At 46.7% G+C, this 23,229-nt stretch overlaps 1 protein-coding gene across 2 annotated transcripts in view; it reads right to left on the bottom strand.

The window, feature by feature from the left end:
* The window catches only part of DNAAF6 (dynein axonemal assembly factor 6), a 184,439-nt gene that overhangs the window by 137,615 nt on the left and 23,595 nt on the right, over positions 1–23,229 (bottom strand). For both annotated transcript variants that reach the window (XM_078688387.1, XM_078688388.1), the window contains one exon: positions 2,773–2,842. In XM_078688387.1, coding sequence (XP_078544513.1) covers positions 2,773–2,842 — 70 coding nt within the window. The remainder of the gene's footprint in view (positions 1–2,772; positions 2,843–23,229) is intronic.

Genomic DNA, 23,229 nt, shown 5'->3' with positions numbered 1-23,229 from the left:
AAAGCAGGAAACTTGCTGGGACCCCATCTTCACGTCCAGCAGCAGATTCAGATACAGCCACACCTCGAAACTCACATTGGTCAGACCACTCCATTGTAGACTACACCCTCGCCAGACCTCCCCACACCACCCCAAACACCACAGTGCTCCCTTCCGCAGCTGGACCAAGGTCACTCAGCACCAACGCCCTCAGCATCACACAGCCCAATGTAACCACCAACATGGACAGGCAGTGGAGAACTTCAACACGTGTCACCAGCGCCGCCGACCTAGTCACTCCCACCAAATCTGCCAAAACGCAAAGATCTACCAAACAAGCCAGCTGGTACACCCCAGAACCTCGCACATCAAAGCACAGATGGAAACAATTGGAATGAAAATGAAGCACCAGCAGGAACCACAGCGACCGGGCCACATTCAAATCAGCCCTCAACGATTACCACCGCCACCTCAAACCTGTAAAAAAGGCAAAGGCGCCCATCAAAATCTTGATCCCCTCCTCAAAGGAATTATGCAAAGCCCTCGTCAACCACTTCCACAACAAGATAGAAACCATCTACAGAAACTTCGATCCCAATTCCACTGACCTCCTCAGCATCCCATCGACCACCACCGCCTACCACCTGCTCATCACATAGGAACAATTCAACACACCGAACACAATCACTGGAATGAACTCCATCCACTCTGGAGCACCCACAGACCCATGTCCCCACCGACTTTTTCAACCTCAGAAGAAAAGAAGAAAAAAAATCAGCCACCAGCCCACCACCATTCTCAATGCCTCCATCCCCACAGCCACCTTTCCCAACGCCTGGAAAAAAGCAGAGGTACCACCGCTCCCCAAGAAACACTCTGCAGACCCCAGCGAGCTCCACAACTACAGTTCCATCTCAATGATCCTGCTTCCCGACAAAGTCCTGGAGAAAGCCATCAACCTATAACTCACCGAACACCTGGAGAGAAACAACCTGCTTGATCCTTCCCAATCAGGTTTCTGAGTCAGCCATAGGACCGAAACAGTCCTGATCACTGCAACAGGATATATCGTCACCCTAACCTACTCGACAGAGGAGAATCAGCCACCCTGAATCTGCTCGACCTCTCTGCTGCCTTCAAAACAGTCTCCCACTACAACCTCATCGATTGACTGCTCCAGATCGGAATCACATATGAGGCGCTCTGATGGATGGCATCCTTTCTCACGGGGCGCACCCAGAAAGTCCGCCTCCTTCCCTTCACCTAACAACCCAAGCACACAATCTGTAACGTCCCTCAAGGCTCATCCCTCAGTCCTACCTTCTTCACCATCTACATGACCCCATTCGCAGACATCGTCAGATCGCACAACATCAACATCATCTCCTACACTGACGATACCCAGCTCATCCTCTCACTCTCAACAGACCCCCACCACGACAAAGACCAACTTCCACAACTGTATGAAGAACATCTCAGCCTGGATGAAGAACAACGGCCCAAAGTTCAACACGGATAAAACTGAAGTACTGATCTTTGGCAGGAATGCCGGCCTCTGGAATGATTCCTGGTGGCCATCAAAACTCAGATCCACTCCCAATGCGAAAGACCACACCTGCAACCCCAGCATCATCTTGGACAGCGAACTCTCCATGAAATGTCGGGTCAATGCTGTCTTCTCAAGCTGCTTCCACACGCTCGGCCAAGTCTTCAAAAGGATCCCCATCAGCACTAGGAGAATGATAATGCAGGCCCTAATCACCATTCAGCTGAACTACGGTAGCGCACTCTATGCAGGAACCACCACCAAGCTCATGAAAAGACTCAGACGATCTAGAAAGCAGCAGCCAGACTGATCCTCAACATACCCAAGAGGACCCACATCACACAGCACCTGAAGGACCTACACTGGCTTCCCGTCGAGAAGAGATGCCAATCAAGCATCTTACCCATACCGACAAAGCCCACCAAGACCAAGGACCTTCCTACATAAACCATCGCCTGCTTTTCCACCAACCTCTCACGAACCTCCGCTCCACAGACCTCACCCTCCCTCAAATTCCACGCATCTGTCGCCCCTGAGAATGCTCCTTCTCCCACCTCACTGCCAAGTCCTATAATGCCCTCCTCCTATGCACTGCACACTATTTGACCCACTACAGGAGGGACTCAGGAGCTGGATCTTTGAATTATACCTGCAGCCAGGGCTTGGATACCCTCTCGGATGAGAAGCCACGCTATAGAAATACTGCTTGATTGATTGAAGTTTGGCAAATATCATTCCACAACTGTTTTAGTAGCTCGACAAGACAACACTCATATTAGCAATCTTAATCGCATACGGTCAGGTGACAGATGCACTGTAGAATAGTGTAGCCCTGGGCATTCTATACTGCTCTCAAACACAAAAGACTGTAATACATTCCTCATGACTGCACTCCTTCCATATGCCAGAGAAGCACACAACAGTTATCCCAAAATGTACTCTGGCTAACTCTGTAGTACTCATGAAAGCTCTTTTTTTGGTTGATCACCTTAGATCTGGAGAATGCTGCGCTGTCAAGATAGGCCTAAAAATCAGGAGTGACACAGTTCATTTGAGATATCTGCGTTACTGGGAGAGGGAACATCCCAGAACAATATTGTTTGATAAAATGCTCATTTAAGTTTTGTTACAAGTATGAAAGATATAGCTCTGGAGAAGCTGAGGAGCGAGGTACTCCGAAGTTTTGAATGCAGTAGTTTTCCCACATGTAGATAAAAAGAAATTGAATCTTGGCTCAAAGATCATACCTTTCGTCTGGGTGGTCTTTGATGTCCCAATATCTCCAGGACCCACCGAGGCAACAGAAGAACAATTCGGCTTAAACAAAAAAAGACTCAAAATTAAATGTTTGCATAGCTATGAGAACAACAGTATAACAACCTTTACTTGGTGTGAGATAAGGATACTTCACGCAAAATAATATATCAGTGTCACAAGTGATGATTTTTTTCCTCTTCTAATTGTCACATTATAAGTCTTCTTCACAAATCAACATGAAATATTTCCACAGTTCTATATTTACTCACTTCCTATTTGGCAAACTCTGGGTAAAATGCACTTCTAAAATAAGGTTTGAGAATCTTGTATGTACGAACTGTCATATTTCACACAAGGGTAAATTTAACCAGGGTCGTATCTAGACATTCTGGGGTCAGATTACATTATTTCCACCAGTTTCTGGCAATATTGCTCATTTTCACCAATATACCATCATGAAAATTGTATTTTCGCTGAATGTCCTAGGCAGAAACACTTTCTACTGCTAATTTGATAAAGATCTTGGAAGTATAAGAGCGAGTTTGATTTGTGGATAACAGTAAGTTTCTGTCTCAGCCATCTCATATTCCTTCCATAACTGTGTGAAGGGGATCACCCCACCCGCATTCCAAAGGTCCCCGACCCTAGAAAGCCCAATCGAGTCCCAGCGTGTTTCTCAGGGTGCCTAATATTTCCTCATACCATAAGGGGGAGGCCTGCGTGATTTTCCCAACCCATCCCATGCTCCTAATAACTGTGTGCCATACCTGACCGAATGTTTAATTGGGCCTGTTAATTTTGCTCTTGGAGGACTGGAGTACAGAGCCCTTGAGGAGTTCCCACCCAGAAGAAGCCTTCTATCCATTGTATACCCGGGATCATCCTGGGGCCTAAATATGCATTGGTTAATAGCTGCTAGTTGAGCCACCCAATAGTATCTGCTAACATCTGGGAGTCCTATACCACCATCATACTGATGGAGCAGGGTTTCGCAAAAAGGAAACCTGCTCGAATTGAGTTACCCCATAATACGTACTAACAAAAAGTAGATATAGTAAAATTAAGGTGCACCCAACATGAACATGGAGATACTGCATTGCGCATGCCTGAACTAACACGTAAATGAATAATAATGTAATAACTTTGTGGTTTAAAAGAAACTGCATGAATAGGCCGAATATGTTCCAGTATTTTGCCTATTGCATCATGCTATAAAGTAAGGATTTATGCCGCTTTTCGCACTAAGCTTATGCTAGGTAACATTAATGGGAAGTAGTGAATGGTGGGAGGTAAACAGTGATGGTTTAATTATCACATAATTAATAAATGTTCATTTCTATTCACTTTAGTGTGCTGGAGGAAGACGCCATTTTATTTAACTTGCCTTTGGTGGGAGGGGGGAAATGTTAGGAGCGAAATCGTTCTGCCATGAGGAGAGAAAGATGTGCTGTGCACTGCCGATGACATGAAGGAGTGAGAGCCAGGGGGTCAGTCGCTTGCCAACTACTGTACCCGATGGTGGGACCGGAGATGTTCTCTTCGAATAACTTTAATTCATAAGAAGATGAATGTAAATTTGCAACTTTTGTGGGGAACATGTGAATAAGCTGAGATTCAGACCATGGGAACTGTCTTCCACAAAAAAGTTATTGAATAAAGGTGAAATCATAGTGGCCTGACAACGCCCACCTCCCTAGCCCACCAATCCCTGTGCGAGTTTGAGGGTAAAATGCAACATTTGAGGGATGGACATGTCAATTTAGACTATAATTAGGGTGCCTTTAGGGGTGTGGTTTGGAGAAGCTTAGGCTGACAGGAGAGAAGAGGGGGGGTGCGTCGCTGTCCGTAGGTTTACAGTGAGGCCTAGCTGTCCTGTCCCTGTTCTTATAACTTTGTCACCTGATTCCTTTTTGGGGAACCTCCATCATCTCCTGGGTTCAGGGTGTGGTTTTTCCTACAGACCAATAGGTTTGTATTTAGCCTATATCGTTCTCAGAATCTCAGCTTTCATGTATTTGTCTCTGAATCTTTGGTCTCTCCATCTATCCACTACGTCAACACTATATTGATATGCATTGTTTTAGATGAACCTATTGTCTCTTCATCTATCCCTCCGTTAGTTATATTATTGTTTGGCATAATGATTTGTTAAATCTTTTGTCTCTGACTCTATCCACTCCTTCATTGCATAATGTCATTGCATAACGAGTCTGTATAAAACGCATAATTTCTCCTGTCATGAGGTTCAATGTTTGTAATTGTGACCTAATGCAGATGATTTACTTTTAAATTGAGATAAAATGTCATTATTAACCTTACCCAGAGTCTGTAATTAACTTTTGACCAAATGGTTGGTAAGTTAGTATTTCTCATTGCCATCTACTATTCAACTAATTGGTCCATCGACCAAATAGAAGGAAAGCTGATATCAAGATCAGTTATTTAACGGATGTCCCAAAGGGATCAATAAAAATAATTATTTGATGAAACAAACAAATTGACCCCAGCGCATCAGGGATACTGGGTGAATGTGTATGGGCCATTGTAGTGATGTTGTTGAGTATTGTTCTTTGATCAATTATTGGTATTGGATCAATACCATCCCGTACCAGTTTTTTTGTCGCTATACGTGGTGATTTTCCTCCCCAGAATAGTTCCCCCTGTTCACTTTCAATGGACTTACAATAGTCTGCATGTACTGGACTCTGTGAGTTTTGTAGTATATACAAAAATTGAGGCAGGGCCATCATCTTAAACAGCGCTGCGCGACCCATAAGGGACAGTGGGAGAGACTTCCAGTGCTTAACGTCACTCTTGAGTCTCTGCAATGGTGGCAAGAGGTTGTGTTTATTGTATCGTATTGGGTCTTTGGTGACATATATTCCCAAATATTTGAATCCCTCTTTTGCCTACCGCAATTACAAAGCCCCTGGGCAGCGAAGGGAAATCACCCCCCAGTATATAAATAACTGATTTAGACCAATTTATATAGTAGCTGGAATATTTCCCAAAATGTGTGAAAATGTGCAGTGCTCTATTTATTGAGGCTCTTGGTGACGCCAGATATAACAAAAAGTAATCGGCATACAGGGAAATGCGATCCTCCCAGCCTTCTGCCCACCGTAACCCCCTCATGATTGGGTCTCTTCTTATCCATAATGCCAGTGGCTCCAGCATCAGAGCAAAGAGTAACGGGGAAAGGGGGCAGCCCTGTCTGGTTCCCCCTCTCCAAATGAAACCCTCTGGATCTCCTGTTATTTACCACTACGTGCGCCATGGGTTCATTATATAAAAGCTCCATCCCACTGATAAAGTTTGGACCAAATACCATCTTCCAAAGCACCGCAAACATATATGGCCATTCAATCGTATCAAATGCCATGGTGGCATCAAGGGTCACCACCACTGCATCCTCCCTCAGTGTTTCTATCCTAACCATTACCCAGTGTAGGCGGCGAAGGTTGAGTGAGGTGTTTCTTGCTGGCATAAAGCCTGATTGGTCAGGGTGCACTAATTTTGTGATGACACGAGCACCCGAGTGGCCAGTAATTTACCCAAGATTTTAACCTCGGCATTGAGCAGGGATATCGGTCAATAGGAAGAGCACTTATTTCTGGGTTTGCCACTCTTGTTGATCACTACTATGGTGGCTAGTCTTTGGTCTGTTGGTAGATACCCTTTTTCCCGACTCTCCAAAAACATCTTGGTGAGGGGTGGCGCTATCTTGTTGGGGGCTAATTTATAAAGTTCGATGGGTAAATCATATGGTTCTATGGCCTTCCTAGACCGCAATTCCCCAATTGTTCACTCCACCTCAGTGTGTGTGATGTCGCTGTCTAAACTGGAGAGATTGTCTAGTGAGAGGGTGGGAAGGGACATGTCTGACAAAAGGGAGTTTATATCCTCCTCTGATGAGACTGTTCGGGATGTATATATTCGCTGAAAGTGATCAGCAAATCTATTCGCTATTTCTTGTAGGTCTAGCAACTGTGACTCAGACTCATCCCTCAATTCAGCCACCAATCTGTTGGCTTGTTCTCTTCTGTCTAGCCAAGCCAAAAGTTTTCCTGCTTTATCCCCCGCTTCATAGATCATACAGAGTGTGGCCCTATGTTGTGTTCATGCAGCGGTTATGGTGAGGTCCCTGTACTCTTAGTTTGATCTCTAGCATATGTTTGGTGTTTTCCGAGTCCTTTCCCCAACCCTCCCCTCCAAGTGCAAGATCTCAGTTTCTAACCTGGCACGGTTGGCGGCTTTCTCTTTATGGACCCCGGCAATCAGGGAGACTGCATGGCCCCTAATCAGAGTCTTAAAAGCTTCCCAGAGCGATCACGTTGACACCACCGATCCCTCATCTTCTAGGAAATATAGCTTTATTTCTCATGAAATTGTCCTTTAAACTGACTGGATTTTCAGGAACCAGGGATTTATCGGGCCCACTCGACCGGACTGCGGCTCTCCCACCTGGGGAATGGTCCGAAATAACCCTCGCCAAGTGCCAAACCTCTTTGATTTGTCCAATCTGGTGTGCCTGTACTATGATGTAATCTATCCTGGAAAGACTCTTATGGGCTCCAGACTGGAAAGTAAAATGGGTTTCAATGGGGTGCAGAACACGCCATGCGTCAACTAGGCCAACGGCACCTATAAAGTTGCGTTCGTGCGGGTGGTACCTCCCTTGGGGGTATTGGTCCAGCTGTCCTGATGTGATGGAATTTAAGTCTCCACCCTTAAAGAGCCACCCCACGGCAAGGGTAAGTAACAGGTCCTTGTGGTCCTTGAAAGCTGAGGTGTGGAGGTCTGGCGGGACATACATGGATTTAAGTGTAATAGTTTTCCCTTCTCATCTTCCTGAGGTTGCTGCATACCTGCCCTGTTTATCAGTCCATGTGTGTTCAATGATCATTGAGAAGTTTTTCCTGAACATTATTCCCGCCCCTCTGGATCCCGCTATAAATGCTGAATGTGCCACAAATTTATACCCCAACTTGGTCAAAGCCCCGCATGTATTTCCCATCAGATGTGTCTCTTGCAGGAGAACCACATCAGGTGAATGCCCTTTATATATTGGAGCACTATTCCCCTCTTGAGCTCATCTCCCAGCCCGTTCACATTCTAGGACAAAAGTCTAATGACTATGAGTGGATGAACTCATTCTTATTGGTGCCCGTTCTGCCATGTTGGCTAATCTGTCATGCTTGCATATGACCTCCCCTTTCAAATATGATCAAAACCCCGAGATAGTATTTCATGTGCGTTACCACACATATTAAACATGAATTACTTAATGCCCTGTTACGCTGAGAATTAGTGTCATCTGAGCTATCTAACAAACAAAACTGAGACCCCAAAATCCCTCCCTGCATCCCTGCAATCTGTGCTGAAACCGCCCCTATCTCCAACTATGCAGAGTGCCTGTTGCCCCATATAGAAACTCTATTTAAAGAAAGTGGGGGGTGCGTACTCTGTATCATCAACCACCGCCATTGTTTTAAGGTCAAGTTCCACTATATAGTTGCTGCAGTTATAGTTCTAATAGTTACTTATCCAAAATGCAGTAGAACTTCTTTAGGTGGTGCCTACCATACAGAAGTTTAATATTGTACCTTGCGTTTGAGTCGATTTGCAGTTACTTGTTTGGTTCGCGTGTCTCACTCTTCTAAGGTTTGTCCATTCTGTATTCCCCCGAGGATGCGCATCAAGTTCTGGTTGCTCAGTAAAAGGGTGATCCCTAATTTGCCTGGAGTTGTTTCCATTGACAGGCCTTTACCCGTCCAGCCATTCCCGTGCCGCCACTGGAGTATCAAAAACCATGCCCTCCCCTCCACCTCCACCCGCAGTCTTGCAGGGAACATCACTGAATATTTTAGTCCTTTTTCTTGAAGCTTACTTTTGGTCCCCTGGTAAGATTCTCTCTGTTCTGCACATTGACTGTGAAGTTGGGGAAGAAAGTTACCACACTGTTGTCAATCAGAGGGGGCCATGCAGGCGGTTTGCAACACTATGTTACGGTCTCTAAAATGAAAGGAGGCGCGCAAGCAGAGGTCTCGGTGGGGTCCCAGGTTTCGCCCTTCCACCTGGCACACGATGTGCCCTCTCCACCGAGAAAAAATTAGACACATTTTTGTGTTGTAAGTGTTTAGAGATAAGGCCTTCTACGAAGAGGTCCGGCATGCGACCTTCCGCTTGCTCTGTCACTCCCAGAATGTGAACATTATTTCAGCACGATCGCCCCATATAATCGTCCAGTTTGTTTATCAGTCCCTTTGCACGCTACTTGAACGTCTTTGATTTGTTGCTGCATCTTCTTAGAATCTTGGCTGAGCTCTTTTTGGTGGCTGTTTCCATCGCCTTTACCTTAATCGCTCATCTTATGCAAGTTAGCCCTTATTAACGTTACCTCAGTTGTTATGGCGTCCATCCTACTTTTGAGTGACGCACACACTCGGGTAATGGCATACATAATGTCTTTCGGCCTGTTGGCGTTCCCCCCAGGGAGCCAAACCGGATCAGCAAGATCAAAAGGCCTCCCGCAGTCTGTAATGGATGCTGATCCCAGTGGTTCGTCGGTATGTGCTCTGTATTCGCCTAGGACTCTCCCTTCCGTTGACAATCCAGCCTGACACCAGCGGTGTTTCTACTGTGGCCTTCAGTGACCAACTGTGTCACTGTCTCTCTCAATATGGGCAAAGACAGACGTTACCCTCTATTACGCTGTGGACTCTCAGCTCCGCCTGATCTGCTAAAGTGTGACATTTAATGCCCCCTATCCGTGGTCGACGACTGTAAGCCAGTGTGGTGATTGATTGAACTGCTGGGGACCTTACTTGCCCGGCACAATTAAGAAGGTGGCTTCACTTCTGGATCTCTTTATGGCCTAGAGTGTCCGCTGCTCCCTGCTCATTCCCAGTATGCTTGCTGCGATGTAACTCCTGGGGCCGAGGCAGCGCTCACTAGGACGTTGAGTTTCTGGGAGGGAGGTCATGCTTCTCACCTGCTCTGATGGCCTCCCTCGCGGCTTCGCCCTTGTTCCGATCACAGCCACCAGCCGGGCCCCAGCCACACTACGTCTCTCAGTCGAGCTCCTCTGGGGAAGGCGATGTGAATTTTCTCTGCGCGATACTGGTCTCCATGTGGGGAGGCGCTCCACACTTTCACCGCCTCCCTGCCGCTAGCCTGTGTCTCAAAGGTCTGCCTGCATCAAGATTTTGGGGGCCTGCTATCTTCTTTTGGCCTTCAGGGAATGCCGTAGTTTCACTTTCACGCTGCTCTGTCACTCACACGAGCTTGCGGCTTTCTGCAAAGGCTAGGCCCCGTTTCTTCACGCGGCTCCGCTTCAATGGTAGAGGCTGCCTAATTGTTCTCTCATACCTCCTGTGGATCGTGCGGTCATCGGGACTGCATTCTTGCTGTCAAGGTCAGATTAGGTGGACGGATTTCGTGACGGTCGAGGATAGAATCTGTGGAGCTCTTCTACTGGACGGCCATTTTCGTCGATGTGTAGACACGTCACCCGGACAGTGCTTTTTTAATGGTGATTAGTGGTCTACGAGGGATTGTGGTGTTTAGTATGGGGTCCCTTTTCACTAGGTACCAGTGTGTACACAAGCAGTCTCTCACCCTGGCATGGTGGGCATTATACCTGGCGATGATACATATTTCATTCTTGCTACTCCTGTTGTCTACTCTTGTTGACTCGTTAGGATGAAGTAGTGTTCCCTCTCGATCGTGTTCACTTTGGTCAAAGCTTGATCTAGTACTTGTGTGCTGTAACCTCACTGAGTAAATCTTTTGGTAAGATCCATCTGGGCTTCCTTCAAAGTTGATGCCTCACTACAATTTCTTTTTATTTTGAGGTAGTCAGCATAGGGGATGCTGTTTTTTAGTTTCGGGGGATGGAAACTTCTGGCATGCAGTATGGAGTTACCTGCCATGGGTTTTCTGTATGTACAAGTGGGTGATGTGTTGTCCTTTACGTACACTTCCAGGAAACAGACTCGTGTTCTGTATCATTAAATCTAAGATTCAACGAGTTATCATTGAGTTTCACAACAAACAGTTCTGCTGATTCCTTAGTACTTTCCCACACGGAAGAAGGGAGTTTCTCCCGAAACGCGTCTGTCTAAGGTGTAAATAAATACACTTTTTGGCTACTGTGCCCGCGAGTGCTGTGTGTGTTTCTCAGAAAAGAGAGAAAACTTTGGAGCTTGTATCCATTTCACGGACTCACACCACCGTGTAGACGGCACCCGTTCGCTGCAGTGACTTGTTTTCGGCGTATCTTGGAGCGTTGATATATACATATATATACACATATATACATATACACATATATATATATATACACACATGCTTTGGATCAGCCCTCGACTGCTATTAGTATGTAAGAGTGTAATTTACACTCGTCTAGCATCAATGACAGGTTACAACTGGGTGCAACGGGTCATTCCACTTTAGCCATTAGCTCCATCGCTCTGTGAGTAATGGCATTTGTCTTATCACAAGTGTACATCCACCTGAAAATAGTGCTCTTCATTGCCAGGGATGGTCAACCAGAACTTTAGTTTTCACGTTTGACTTTCATAGGTTCCCTTTCATTTATTTCCTTCTCTTCTTTTTAGTTTCACCTTTAGATACCACATCTCCCCAGACAGTGCCAACGGGCTGCTTGCTTGTGTCTTATTTGCTCTACAGTGTGCTGCATTGCATGTGGCCACTCCCTCTAAGTCAGTAGACCATCATGGAATAGTATTGCTCATTATGTATCATTGTGTCGTGACTTAATGAGTGCCAACCCCCATCAGTAAGAGAAGAGGCACTTTCATTTATATGCCAGACCTACTGACATTGCCAATGCTTTTCTGAAAGGTTTTCAGAATAATATTCTCTTCATACTTATAAGGAATGTTTCCTTGCATTCAGGAATGTCTAGTAGAACGCTTTTAAGTATTTTATTTTTTAGCCTACTAAAAGGGGGATTCAAAGGCTGCAGTAGTTAACATTCCTAACAAAGGTGCGCATAACATAAGTATTTAAGGCACCGACAAATATAGTAACACAAAATGTCAGGCTTGCAGCTAAAGTCTTTAGCTCGAGCTCTCAAGACAATGTATAAAATGTTTCACTAGTAATGTTTGCTGACGCCACAGCTCTACGACCACCTTGGTGTTGTAATAACAGTGAGTAAAAACAAGAATTAACACCTAAATGGAAGCGTATATTAAACACGAAAATACTTTGGAAGGAAAAGCATTGAAGTATATAATAAATAGTTCAAAAACATACCGGTTAAAGGATAAATACATCTTAGAAATTAATTGGAAATCGTATAACTTTTTTAAATGTCTCAGCAGCTGGGTTCATACAGACAGTTACGTTGGTCTTTCTGCCCTCTAAACGGATTGAGAGATGTGCATCTATTGTACCAACTGTTTTACAAGCAGTAGTACAACTGACATTTCAATTAATCAATTTGTGTTTGCAAAAAAAGAGTACATCTGGAATCAGTAACTGCAAAATTCGGAGATGCAGGGAGTGCAACTGGTACATTAAGCAACCGAGACACTCATCTTACATTGACCAAAATATTCCCAGCTGATTTTGCTATTGGAGTCGGTCCTAATATGCAGGATTGGTTTCATAAAGTCGCCTGTCGGAAAAACAAAAAATAAGCTTATTTAACACATTAGACTGATTTTCTTTTGTAGTTCTATTCTCCAGAGCCATCGTCATGAATGTAATGGGGAAAAAATGCACTGAACTATTTTTTCCTCATATGGGGTTTTCACTGTGGTTGCCAGATCACTGAAGGATGAGGTGGCCGGAAAGCACAAAAAAACAGGATAAACTAAGAAATTCTGCCAAATCCCTCCTAGCGAAGCACACTTTTTAAAAAGTGTTGATTCTGTTCTGCACACTAGATATTAAGCCTGGGTTGATTTCGTGGAGTTCCTCTATACGGATCTTGCGAAGTGACCCAAAAACTAGTCACGATATGCAGAGTTAAGCAAGCAGCGGAGTGCGTTTGGTCATGCCGTTTGCACTGATTTTAAGTGCTTTTCCGCGCTGTAAAATCAAAGCAAACAGCACTATGAGCAGCGCAAGAGAGTGCTGCTTCTTTTCTTGCTGCTCAAGTAAATTCTCTACCCGAGCAGCAACTTTCTCAATGTGAACGGAAGGTTTCTCAACGCGAGCATCTGCAACCGTCCGCATTGAGAAATCTGACCTCCCTTGTTGAGAAATCTTGCTCGGAGGTGGATTTTCTTCGCTCACCAACTTGACGCTGGCAAGCGTGAGCAAGGGAAAAAAACTCTGCTTTGCTACGCTGAGTTTTTCGGAACTCCAAGTGCTCTGCGGAGTGCGGAAAATTCTGCAAACGGAGCGGAGTTCACTGCCCAGGCCTACTGCATATCTCTCATGGGCGGATTTTACGTCTTTCTCCGGAATGCTTTACCTTCCACTTTTCCTGAACATAATAATTTCAGTTCTATTTGATTGATTATAGTTGCTTTAAATAACCACATCATTTACGAAAATGTTCGTCCAAGTTAATCTACTCAATATTGAATCTGACAGATTATCAGCAGAGTAGGAACGATGGAAACAGGCTACGTAAAGAGTTGCATACACTGTTATGTTAGAAGGCACAGTTATATTAATGTTATCTTGTAGAACACATTAACAGTATACATGTCATCTTGACAATTCATATTGCCATAAGGTAAACATGGTTATTGTTACGGACAACTTAAGTTTTCAATTTTTTTCCCCCATTTACAAACCCACATGCTTTTCAGTTTACCAGCAACAAGGGAATATCGTTCCAGAGTTTTGCAACAATATGTAAGAAACTTCGATATATGTAAGGTCTTTAGCAGGGATGTGTCCTTGCCCCAATCTTGTCCCCAACTATTTCATAACAGATCTCAAGGACGTTCTAGGCAAAGTTTGATCTGATCCTCTAAAACGAGGGCTGCTTAATTTGCCTGTGTTGCTATATACGGACGCTACTGAGCTGCCAAACACTTCTTAACAAGTTGGGTATATACTGTATTAGAAACAAGCTAGAAATAAACCTTGACAAAATAAAGATAATCCTAATAGGATGGAAAGCTAAAAAGGAGAGCTCTTGGTAAATTAATCAAAGAAAGGTCGAAATTGTAAAATCTCACAAATACTTGTGCATTATATTCAATCATTGTTGTTCCTTTCATAATTATGAGATCGTTTTATAAATTAAAATACCTTGGGCTATGCCTTTAATTTAGTGCATTTCAAAATACAGGGCCCCTTTCTTGAGCCACTTTTGAAAGTAACAAAAGCAAGCTAGAATCATGGAAAAATAATGGTTTGATAGCCCTGAGAGGATACTTTGCTCTACTTTTGTATGCAAAATCTACAAGGCCATTTTTCGTCTACCCTCAAATGCTTCTTAATCTTGTTTCAGAGTTGGAGTCCGAAGCCCGTTGATATTAAGACAGCTATCTTCTGTGGAGCTAATGCACAAAATAAATAATTTGAGTAACCACACATTGAGCCATCACATCTGGACAGAAACATCTTACAACAATTTATACACCAAAACCTTACGGCATGATTTACTTACAACCTCTCTAAAATATTTGATATTAAAAGAACTTTGGGATGATAAAATAAGCCAGAAGTGATAAAATAAGCCAGAAAAGGGGAGAAAAAAATTGCCAAAACATCTCTTTTATTGACAAGTACTTAGCAAGCACTCACATTTGTGGACTGTGATTAATTCGTATGTCAGGCCTCAATGCCAGAATACCTGCAGCAGACCTTCCTGGCAAGAATCAAATTAAAATTTTGCAGCATCGATTTTAGACACTCCTTTCCAAAGATAGAACGACTATATGGGAGCACATAGACCCAACCATAACCTCCAGACTATGCAGCTACCATGCAAAATCAGTCTTAAATCTAATGTGCAATTGTCGAAAAATAAACAACTTTTTCTTTGTCAAGGAGCTTCAATCTCCAAAATTATTTATGATTTCCTCAGCTTTTAAAAACAACCATTAGTTTATTTAAGTTTTCTCCATGGCTGACAATGTAATGTATCATTGAACAAATGGCCTGCTTCATCATAATAAGCCCAACGGGCAGAGATGAAGATTTTAAAACTCACCAAAGTTTTCCCCACGAGAATTGTGTTCATTGGCAGACATGCCACCACCATATTTTAAGGTCTCTGAAACTTTCATATTTGCCATTTTTCAGCACCTGCATGGAGCACATTGTAAAACTCAATGTAACAGCTGCTGCCACCAACCTCCTTTGTTGATTTGGCAGTTATGAAAAGACTTAAAGCACCATCTTTAGATGTACATTTCTGGTCTTCACTAAAGTATTGATCAAGAGACCCAAGGTTAATCCCTTTTCAATGCACATCCCTAACGTTCTTATTGGAAACATACTAAGACATTCTGGCCATAAACCTGGTGCCCAGATTGTTTTGTCTCTCTTCACCCGAAGTATTTCGTTTTACCACCATTTGTTAGCTGCCATCCAGTTCTGAATAGACTGCAGAAGGCCGACATTGTTTAAAAGCAGAACTATTTCCTGGCCAATGGCATCACTCCAAACAGCATTTCTGTGCCATAGGCGTAAGTGAAAAGGTGCAACTCCAGGAATTAATAAGACCGGGAAAAGGTGCCATGGAGTACTTAAATAGGAGAGAGCCCGAATAACAGCCTTAACGGTCTTTACAATTAGGCACACATTTGGGAGAGGAATATAAAGAGATAGCTGCATTAATGTTCTTTTTTCAGAACGAAATGATTCAAGGCAAGGCCACGCTATCAAGGGCCTTTTTTCAGGTGCTGCAATTAGCTTTTATGGTCAACAGTGTCAATGATGCAAACCTGTTGCAGTGTACCAGGTAGAGCTATTGAAGGCATTGGTGGTTAACTGAAGATCATCTACTGTTGCCTGTAAAATAATATCAGTTCTTCAATGTAGCTTGAAACATACCTGGTGTAGTATGTTGCTTTCAGTGAATAGTGGTTGCTGCCTTATAACAGCGTTTTCAAACAATCTGCCTGAATGAGGCAGAATGGTAAGGATGAGATCTGCTGGTTTTGGCATGTTGCTTCGGCTACACAGATCTTGTGTGCCACTTCTGTTAATAGATTGTCAAGGCAGCTGTCAAGTGAAGTACCAGACCTTTGCTGTTTGGAATTAACTTTATTATCTCTTCTTCCAGGCACAAACAGTTTGGGGATTTCCAGACTGTGTATGTCTGGAGGGGTGCAAAACAGAAAATTCTTAGTGCCACTGTCTACCCACACAATGTTTTCCCTAATATTTTATGTTGGACCTGCGATGGGCAAGCCCAGCACAAAGGGGGGTAGCTTGGCTCAAGTGACAAGGCAAGTGAAGGCTTTAGTGTTAAGCCAGATCTGACCCAATAATAACTCCCTGCGCAGTCACACCAAAAAGAAGGACACCACACCACTGCTGTAGAAAAAGACGATTCCTTTATGTAAAAGTTCTCTGTTGTAAATAGGGTTCAGTTGGGAAAGCACATTCGCATTTCTTTAGTCACAAACCTCTGGGATTCAGTGCTGAAATAAATACTGTAAATAGATCTTCAGGAATAAATAGCAAGATAAACAGAATAAATATCAGGAATAAATATCACAAAGATATATCGCTTTTATATAGCAGAATAAATACTGGTTCATTTAACTCAATAACCACATGTTCATTCTGGTATCGCTGCCACCAATTAAATGCTTTAGGAAGATTACACTTGCAATACTTTTCAGCTTGGAAAGATAACTCTTACAGTTCACGTTGGTTTCAAGGATAACGAGTACGGGCTTCCCTAGGCACAAAATAAGCTTTAGACTCTTTAGGGTTCACTCAGGGAGTAATGCGCGTGTATCTAGAAGGCAAGGAAACACAGTGAATACAGCATTTGCACTCCGCTGCCACCGGGATGAGATCTCTGCTTGCCGGTGGAGTCTATGCACGCCTACAGGCTTTGACACCGCTAGCACACAGGCGGCACCAGTTCAAAGTCTTTAGACTGACGAACGGGCTGCCGGAGCGGTCACACAACCTTCGCGCTCAGTCAAATGAATGCCGGTTCACAGCTCCTTCACAACGCTGCACCCCACCTGAAGAAACGGGCCCACCTCGCATCGGCTGCAATCGGAAAGCGATTCAGTCAGGGCACAGCACTTCTCACGCCAGCGACAGGGTTTTCAGGGGCTCCACGGTCCTCCCTCCGACTTCCTCATACGGGGTGGATCCCGCCCACAGCTACAGCTTCCGGCTCACTGGGGAAGGGGCAGAGACGCTAGTCTCGCCCAATGAAGGCCGGCCTTTCCCCGCCCCGGTGCACCACCTCACCTTCAGTCCGCACAGGAAGCGCTCTACGGCGGTGGGGCTCGGAGAAGTCCGAGCTCCCCCCTGGAGGCGCCTGTCGCGAAGGGGGCACTTCTGAAGATCGCGGTCGCTTGGCACTTTTGAGGTATATCTAGATCACTAGCAGCCACCGTACTGTAGCTCTAGAGCAGCCATTTTGTGTATCTGAGGAAAACAAAGGGATTCCTATCAGGAATGTGCGTCAAACAAAGGGCGCCAAAACCTCAAAAGGCCAGGGTTCAGGGAGGCTCCAATGGGAGTCACTCACATGAGGGAAAAGGGTGTCCATCATTTTAGGGCCACTCATACAGGTTGACAACCCCAGTTTGTAATGCCACAGGTTCCACCAGGCACCTTGTAAATAGGTGCCAAAACCCTTGTGAGCAACTGGGCGTCAAGGAACATCTAGCCCCATGAAACAGCACATAAAAAGTCCTGGCAGACAAAGAAAAACGACAAATTTTGGGAGGTACGGGGGAACAAAAGAAATCATAGTGGTGAGGGGACTCTCAGAAGCAGACGGGTCTAACACGCGTCCCCCCCCAGCTGAAAGTGGGGAGAGCTACCCAACCCCTTGGGAGTTCTCAACACTAAGGCGGAAATACCTGGAGAGACCGTCTGCATTGGCGTGGTCAACTCCGGGCCGGTGTTCCACCCGGAAGTCCATTCCCTGTAGGGAGATAGACCACCTCAACAGTTTGGGGTTTCCCCCCTTCATTTGCATAAGCCAACTAAGGGGTCGGTGGTCTGTCTGAACAAGGAAGTGTGAACCAAACAAGTATGGTCGCAGCTTCTTCAGTGCCCAGACCACCGCAAAGGCTTCCCGCTCGATGGTACTCCACCTCTGTTCCCAGGGAAGCAGTCTCCGTGACAGAAAGACCACGGGTTAATCCAGACCCTCTTCATTGAGTTGCGATAGCACCGCCCCAATGCCAATGTCGGATGCATCTGTCTGGACAATGAATTCCTTCGTGAAATCTGGAGTCTTCAGGACTGGAGCTTTACACAATGCTTGTTTCAGAGTGTCGAAGGCTCGCTGACAAGCCTCCGTCCAGATGACTCTCCTGGGTTGCTTCTTGGCCGTGAGTTCTGTAAGGGGTGCCACGATAGTGCCATACCCCTTCACGAACCGTCTGTACTAGCCTGTGAGGCCCAGGAAGGCTCGGACCTCAGTCTGGGTCTTGGGGGGGTTCCAGGCCATGATTGCCTCAATCTTCGCCTGAAGGGGCTGCACCGTTCCCCTGCCCACCAAGTGGCCTAAGTACCCTACCGACCCCTGTCCAATCTGACATTTGCTGGCCTTGATCGTCAAGCCAGCCCGTTCCATGGCCTGGAGAACGGCTTGCAAGTGCTGCAAGTGATCCTCCCAACTGCTACTGAAGACAGCTATGTCATCCAAGTAAGCAGCAGAGAATGACTCCATCCCGGTGAGGATCGTGTTCACCAGCCGCTGAAAAGTGGCAGGAGCGTTCTTTAGCCCGAAGGGCATGACGCAGAACTGGTAGTGTCCATCAGGCGTGGAGAAGGCTGACCTTTCCTTGGCTCCATCAGTCATGGGAATCTGCCAGTACCCTGCAGTGAGGTCAATGGTACTGAGATATTGGGCAGCTCCCAACAGGTCAATCAGTTCATCCGCCCGAGGGATCGGATGAGCATCCGTCTTGGTTACCGAATTTAGTCCTCGGTAGTCCACACAGAATCGCAATTCTGGTGTGGCGCCAGGTGGGGCAGCTTTGGGAACCAAAACCACCGGGCTAGACCAAGGGCTACTTGAAGGTTCGATGACTCCTAGCTCCTGCATTTTAGCTACTTCGCTTCGGATGCTGGCCTTCACCTTGTCAGACAGCCGGTAAGACTGACTTCACAGGTGGGCTGTCCCCTGTGTCCACGTCATGGGTACACAGGTGGGTCTTACCCGGGACAAGGGAGAACAGAGGAGCGAATGACCCCAAGACCTGGCGACATTCCCCCTGCTTCTCAGGAGTCAGGGATGGCGAGAGTTTCACTCCCTCCACTGACCCATCCTTTTCTTGAGACGCGAAGAGGTCGGGGAGAGGCTCAGTGTCCTCTTCCTCCGATCCGTCAGTCACCATAACCAGCATGACTTCAGGCCTCTCGTAGTGGGGCTTGAGGCGATTGGCATGTAACACCCGATGCGGATGCCGAGGGGTCTTTACGTCCACCAGATAGGTAGTCTTGCCCATCTTCTCCAACACCTCATAGGGGCCTGTCCAACGGTCCTGGAGGGCACTCAGCTCTCCAGGCTCCATCGCCCACACCTTCTGGCCAGGCTCCAACTCCACTGGGTGAGCATTGTGGTCATACCACGTTTTCATGACTGCCTGACTGGCTTCCAAGTTGTCAGAAGCTTGCTTCCACAACTTAGCCATTTGGCTCCGGAAGGCCAGCATGTAGCTCACCACATCCGGGGGAACTTTCTGGGGAGACTTTTCCCAGGAGTCCCTCACCAGGCTGAGAGGTCCGCGTACAGGGTGCCCGTACAAAAGCTCGAAGGGGCTGAAGCCCACTCCCTTCTGTGGCACTTCCCTGTAGGAAAAGAGCAAACAGGGTAGGAGGACGTCCCATTTCCTCCGCAGGCTTTCGGGTAGACTTCTGATCATACCCTTCAAGGTTTGGTTGAACCTATCCACGAGACCATTGGTCTGTGGGTGATAAGGAGTGGTGAACCGGTAGGTCACTCCACACTCCTTCCACATTGCCCGCATATATGCTGACATGAAGTTGGTCCCCTGTCAGACACAACTTCTTTGGGGAATCCCACTCGGGTAAAGATCCCCATCAGGGCCTTTGCCACTACTGGTGCAGTAATGGTTCTCAGAGGAACTGCCTCTGGATACCTTGTGGCGTGATCCACCAGTACCAGGATAAACCTGTGACCGGATGATGTCGGTGGATCTAGGGGCCCAGCAATGTCGGTGCCCACCCTTTCAATGGGGGTGCCAACGACGGGAAGTGGTTCCAGGGGAGCCTTCAGCTTCATCCCTGTTTTCCCACTGGCTTGGCATGACACGCACGACCGACAGTATGTGTCGGACGCCACCCTCATTCGAGGCCAATAAAAGTGGGGGACAAGCCGGGCAAAGGTCTTGTCCTGACCCAAGTGTCCTGCCAAGGGAATCTCGTGAGCCAACTCTAATAGGAAGGCTCGGTAACACTGTGGGACTACCAGGGCCCGTGACAACCCGTGCACTGGCGCCCTGGGCTCACTGTAGAGGAGACCATCCTCCCAGTAAACACGATAGTTCCCAGACTCGTTACCTGCTGCCTGGGCTTCAGCCTGTTGCTTCAGACCCTCCAGGGTGGGACATTCCCTCTGTCCCTTGCTCAGTTCCTCCCTGGATGGTCCTCCCTCCACTCGCCACTCAGCGGGGACAGGCAAATCCTCCAACGGAACCATGTCCTCCTCCGCGGACTCTGGGTCCACCTCTGCAGGTGGCCTATTCGTCTCATGGGGCACGGACATCGAGGCAGGCTCTTCCTGTCCTCGAGATGCTCCCTCATCAGCAGCTGGGTGGGCCATTGTTCCAGGCTCCAACCCACGCGACTTCTCCTCCCGAGCAGCCACAGACCTGGTACTCACACAGGCCCAATCAGGTGTACCCAGCATCTCATAATGAGTCCGGTATTCCACCTCCTTCCAAGCATTGTGCTCCATGTCATTACCCAGCAGACAATCGACTGGCACGGCGGGGCTTACGGCAACTCGAAGTGAACCTGCAACCCCTCCCCACTCAAAGAGAACCTCGGCCACAGGATAGTGGCCCATTCTGCCGTCAGCCATTGCGGCTGGATGAAGTACGCCTGGAATCACCTGCTCTGAGGACACCAGATGACTCCTTACCATAGTCATACTGGCTCCTGTATCTCTCAGAGCTTCCCCTCTATGGCGATTGATGGTGACCCATTGCCCATACTTGGTAGTATTTGAGGGGACCTGGATCTTTGGAACCATCTCCCGATCACCCAAGGACACTAAGGTGACACCCACCCACTCCCTTCCTTTAACTAAGGGCATCTCCTCCCCGAGCGCTACACTAGCGACTCCCGGGGCCTTTTCTCCAGTGGGAGGGGGTGGTCTCTTTGGGCATTTCACGTCTCCCTTATAATGTCCAACACCACCGCACTCAAAGCAATGGATAACCCTTGGCTGCTGACTCTGGTCAGGATTAGGGTTCTTCTGCGGGTTAGCCTTAGAATTAGAAAAGAAACTTTTCCCCTTAAAGTTATTTTGGGGGCCTTTGGAGAACTCCTGTTTCTTGTTATCTCCCCCCTCTTTCTTCTGGGGAGCGCCCTGTCCGGACTTCTCAGAATCTCCTCCCGTCCCCTTCGTGGACACTCGGGTACTTGCCCAAATGTCCGCCTCCTCAGCAAGCTTACGGGGGCAAGTAAGTTTGCTGTCTACCAGGTGTTGCCTCAGCTCGGGAAGATATTTCTCGAGTAGATGTTCCTTGAGTATTAGGTCGTACAACCCTCGATAGTCCTCCACCTCGCTACCTTGGACCCACCCATCCAGGGCTTTCTTGGCATAATCCAGGAAGTCAACCCAATTCTGTGAGCTCAGTTTGTGGCTGCCCCTAAACCTTTGCCGGTATTTCTCTGGGGTCAACCCAAACTTCCCGATGAGCGCCACCTTCATAGCGGGGTAATCTACCTGCTCCTCCCGGTCTAGGGCCAATAGGGCATCCCTACCTGTCGGAGGCATGTACCGGTACATTCCACCACCCCAATGCTTCTCATGGATCCCATGGGCTCTTAAGGAGACCTCATAGGCTGCCAGCCCCTTGGCTATGTCGTCTCCAGCGGTATAACTGGCGACCGCGTCCTTTGGTAAATGGGGCCTGGGCTCCCTGGCAAATTCCTTTGACTCGACACCCTCCGGAGTGATGTTATGGGCCTTGAGATAGAGTTCTCGTAGCTTGAACTAGTGTTCCATCCTCCTCCCTCCCATCTCCAGCTTGGCCAACTCCCACCTTAACTGTCTTTCCTCTCTCCTGTCGGCTAACTCGGTCTCTGACAACCCTCTCGATGACACGCTGCTGCCCTCCCGTGAGGCTACCTTGGGGCTGATTGACATTTCACCCACCCCCGGGGGACATTCCGCAGTCCCCTCAATGACAGTACCTCTATCTGACTCCGACTCCTCCACCGTTCCCTCCGTGTGCGCTTCCACCCAGGCTCGCAGACTAGTACGGAGCTCCTCTCTTTTGGCCCCTCGCCTAACGAACACTCCCCTTTCCTGACAGAAATCCTTGAGCTGTGCCACAGTATAGGTCTCCAGCTCTGACATTTCGAATTCCATCTTGTCAGTGAAAAGTGTGGACAACCACCCCGAAGTAGGTTACAAGGATAGGAAACTCTGAGGGTCACCTCCACCCACCTCCAGAAAAGAATTTAGAAAAAGCAAAATGTTGGATTAGAGGGCCGCTGGGAGAAAACTCCGGGTGTGTACCTGTGGTGCACACTGAATTATTATGGGGTACAAAACAAGCACGGCTCGTAATCCCACTGCTGCCACCAATTTTATGTTGGACCTGCGATGGGCAAGCCCAGCACAAAGGGGGGTAGCTTGGCTCAAGTGACAAGGCAAGTGAAGGCTTTAGTGTTAAGCCGGCTCTGACCCAATAATAACTCCCTGCGCAGTCACACCAAAAAGAAGGACACCACACCACTGCTGTAGAAAAATACGATTCCTTTATGTAAAAGTTCTCTGTTGTAAATAGGGTTCAGTTGGGAAAGCACATTCGCATTTCTTTAGTCACAAACCTCTGGGATTCAGTTGCTGAATTAAATACTGTAAATAGATCTTCAGGAATAAATAGCAAGATAAATAGAATAAATATCAGGAATAAATATCACAAAGAAATATCACTTTTATATAACAGAATAAATACTGGTTCATTTAACTCAATAACCACATGTTCATTCTGGTATCGCTGCCACCAATTAAATGCTTTAGGAAGATTACACTTGCAATACTTTTCAGCTTGGAAAGATAACTCTTACAGTTCACGTTGGTTTCAAGGATAACG

Source organism: Lissotriton helveticus, chromosome 4_1, assembly GCF_964261635.1.
Source record: "Lissotriton helveticus chromosome 4_1, aLisHel1.1, whole genome shotgun sequence".
Lineage (NCBI taxonomy): Eukaryota > Metazoa > Chordata > Amphibia > Caudata > Salamandridae > Lissotriton > Lissotriton helveticus.
Note: the sequence above shows the minus strand (reverse complement) of the source record. Positions and strands in the feature narration are given on the sequence as shown.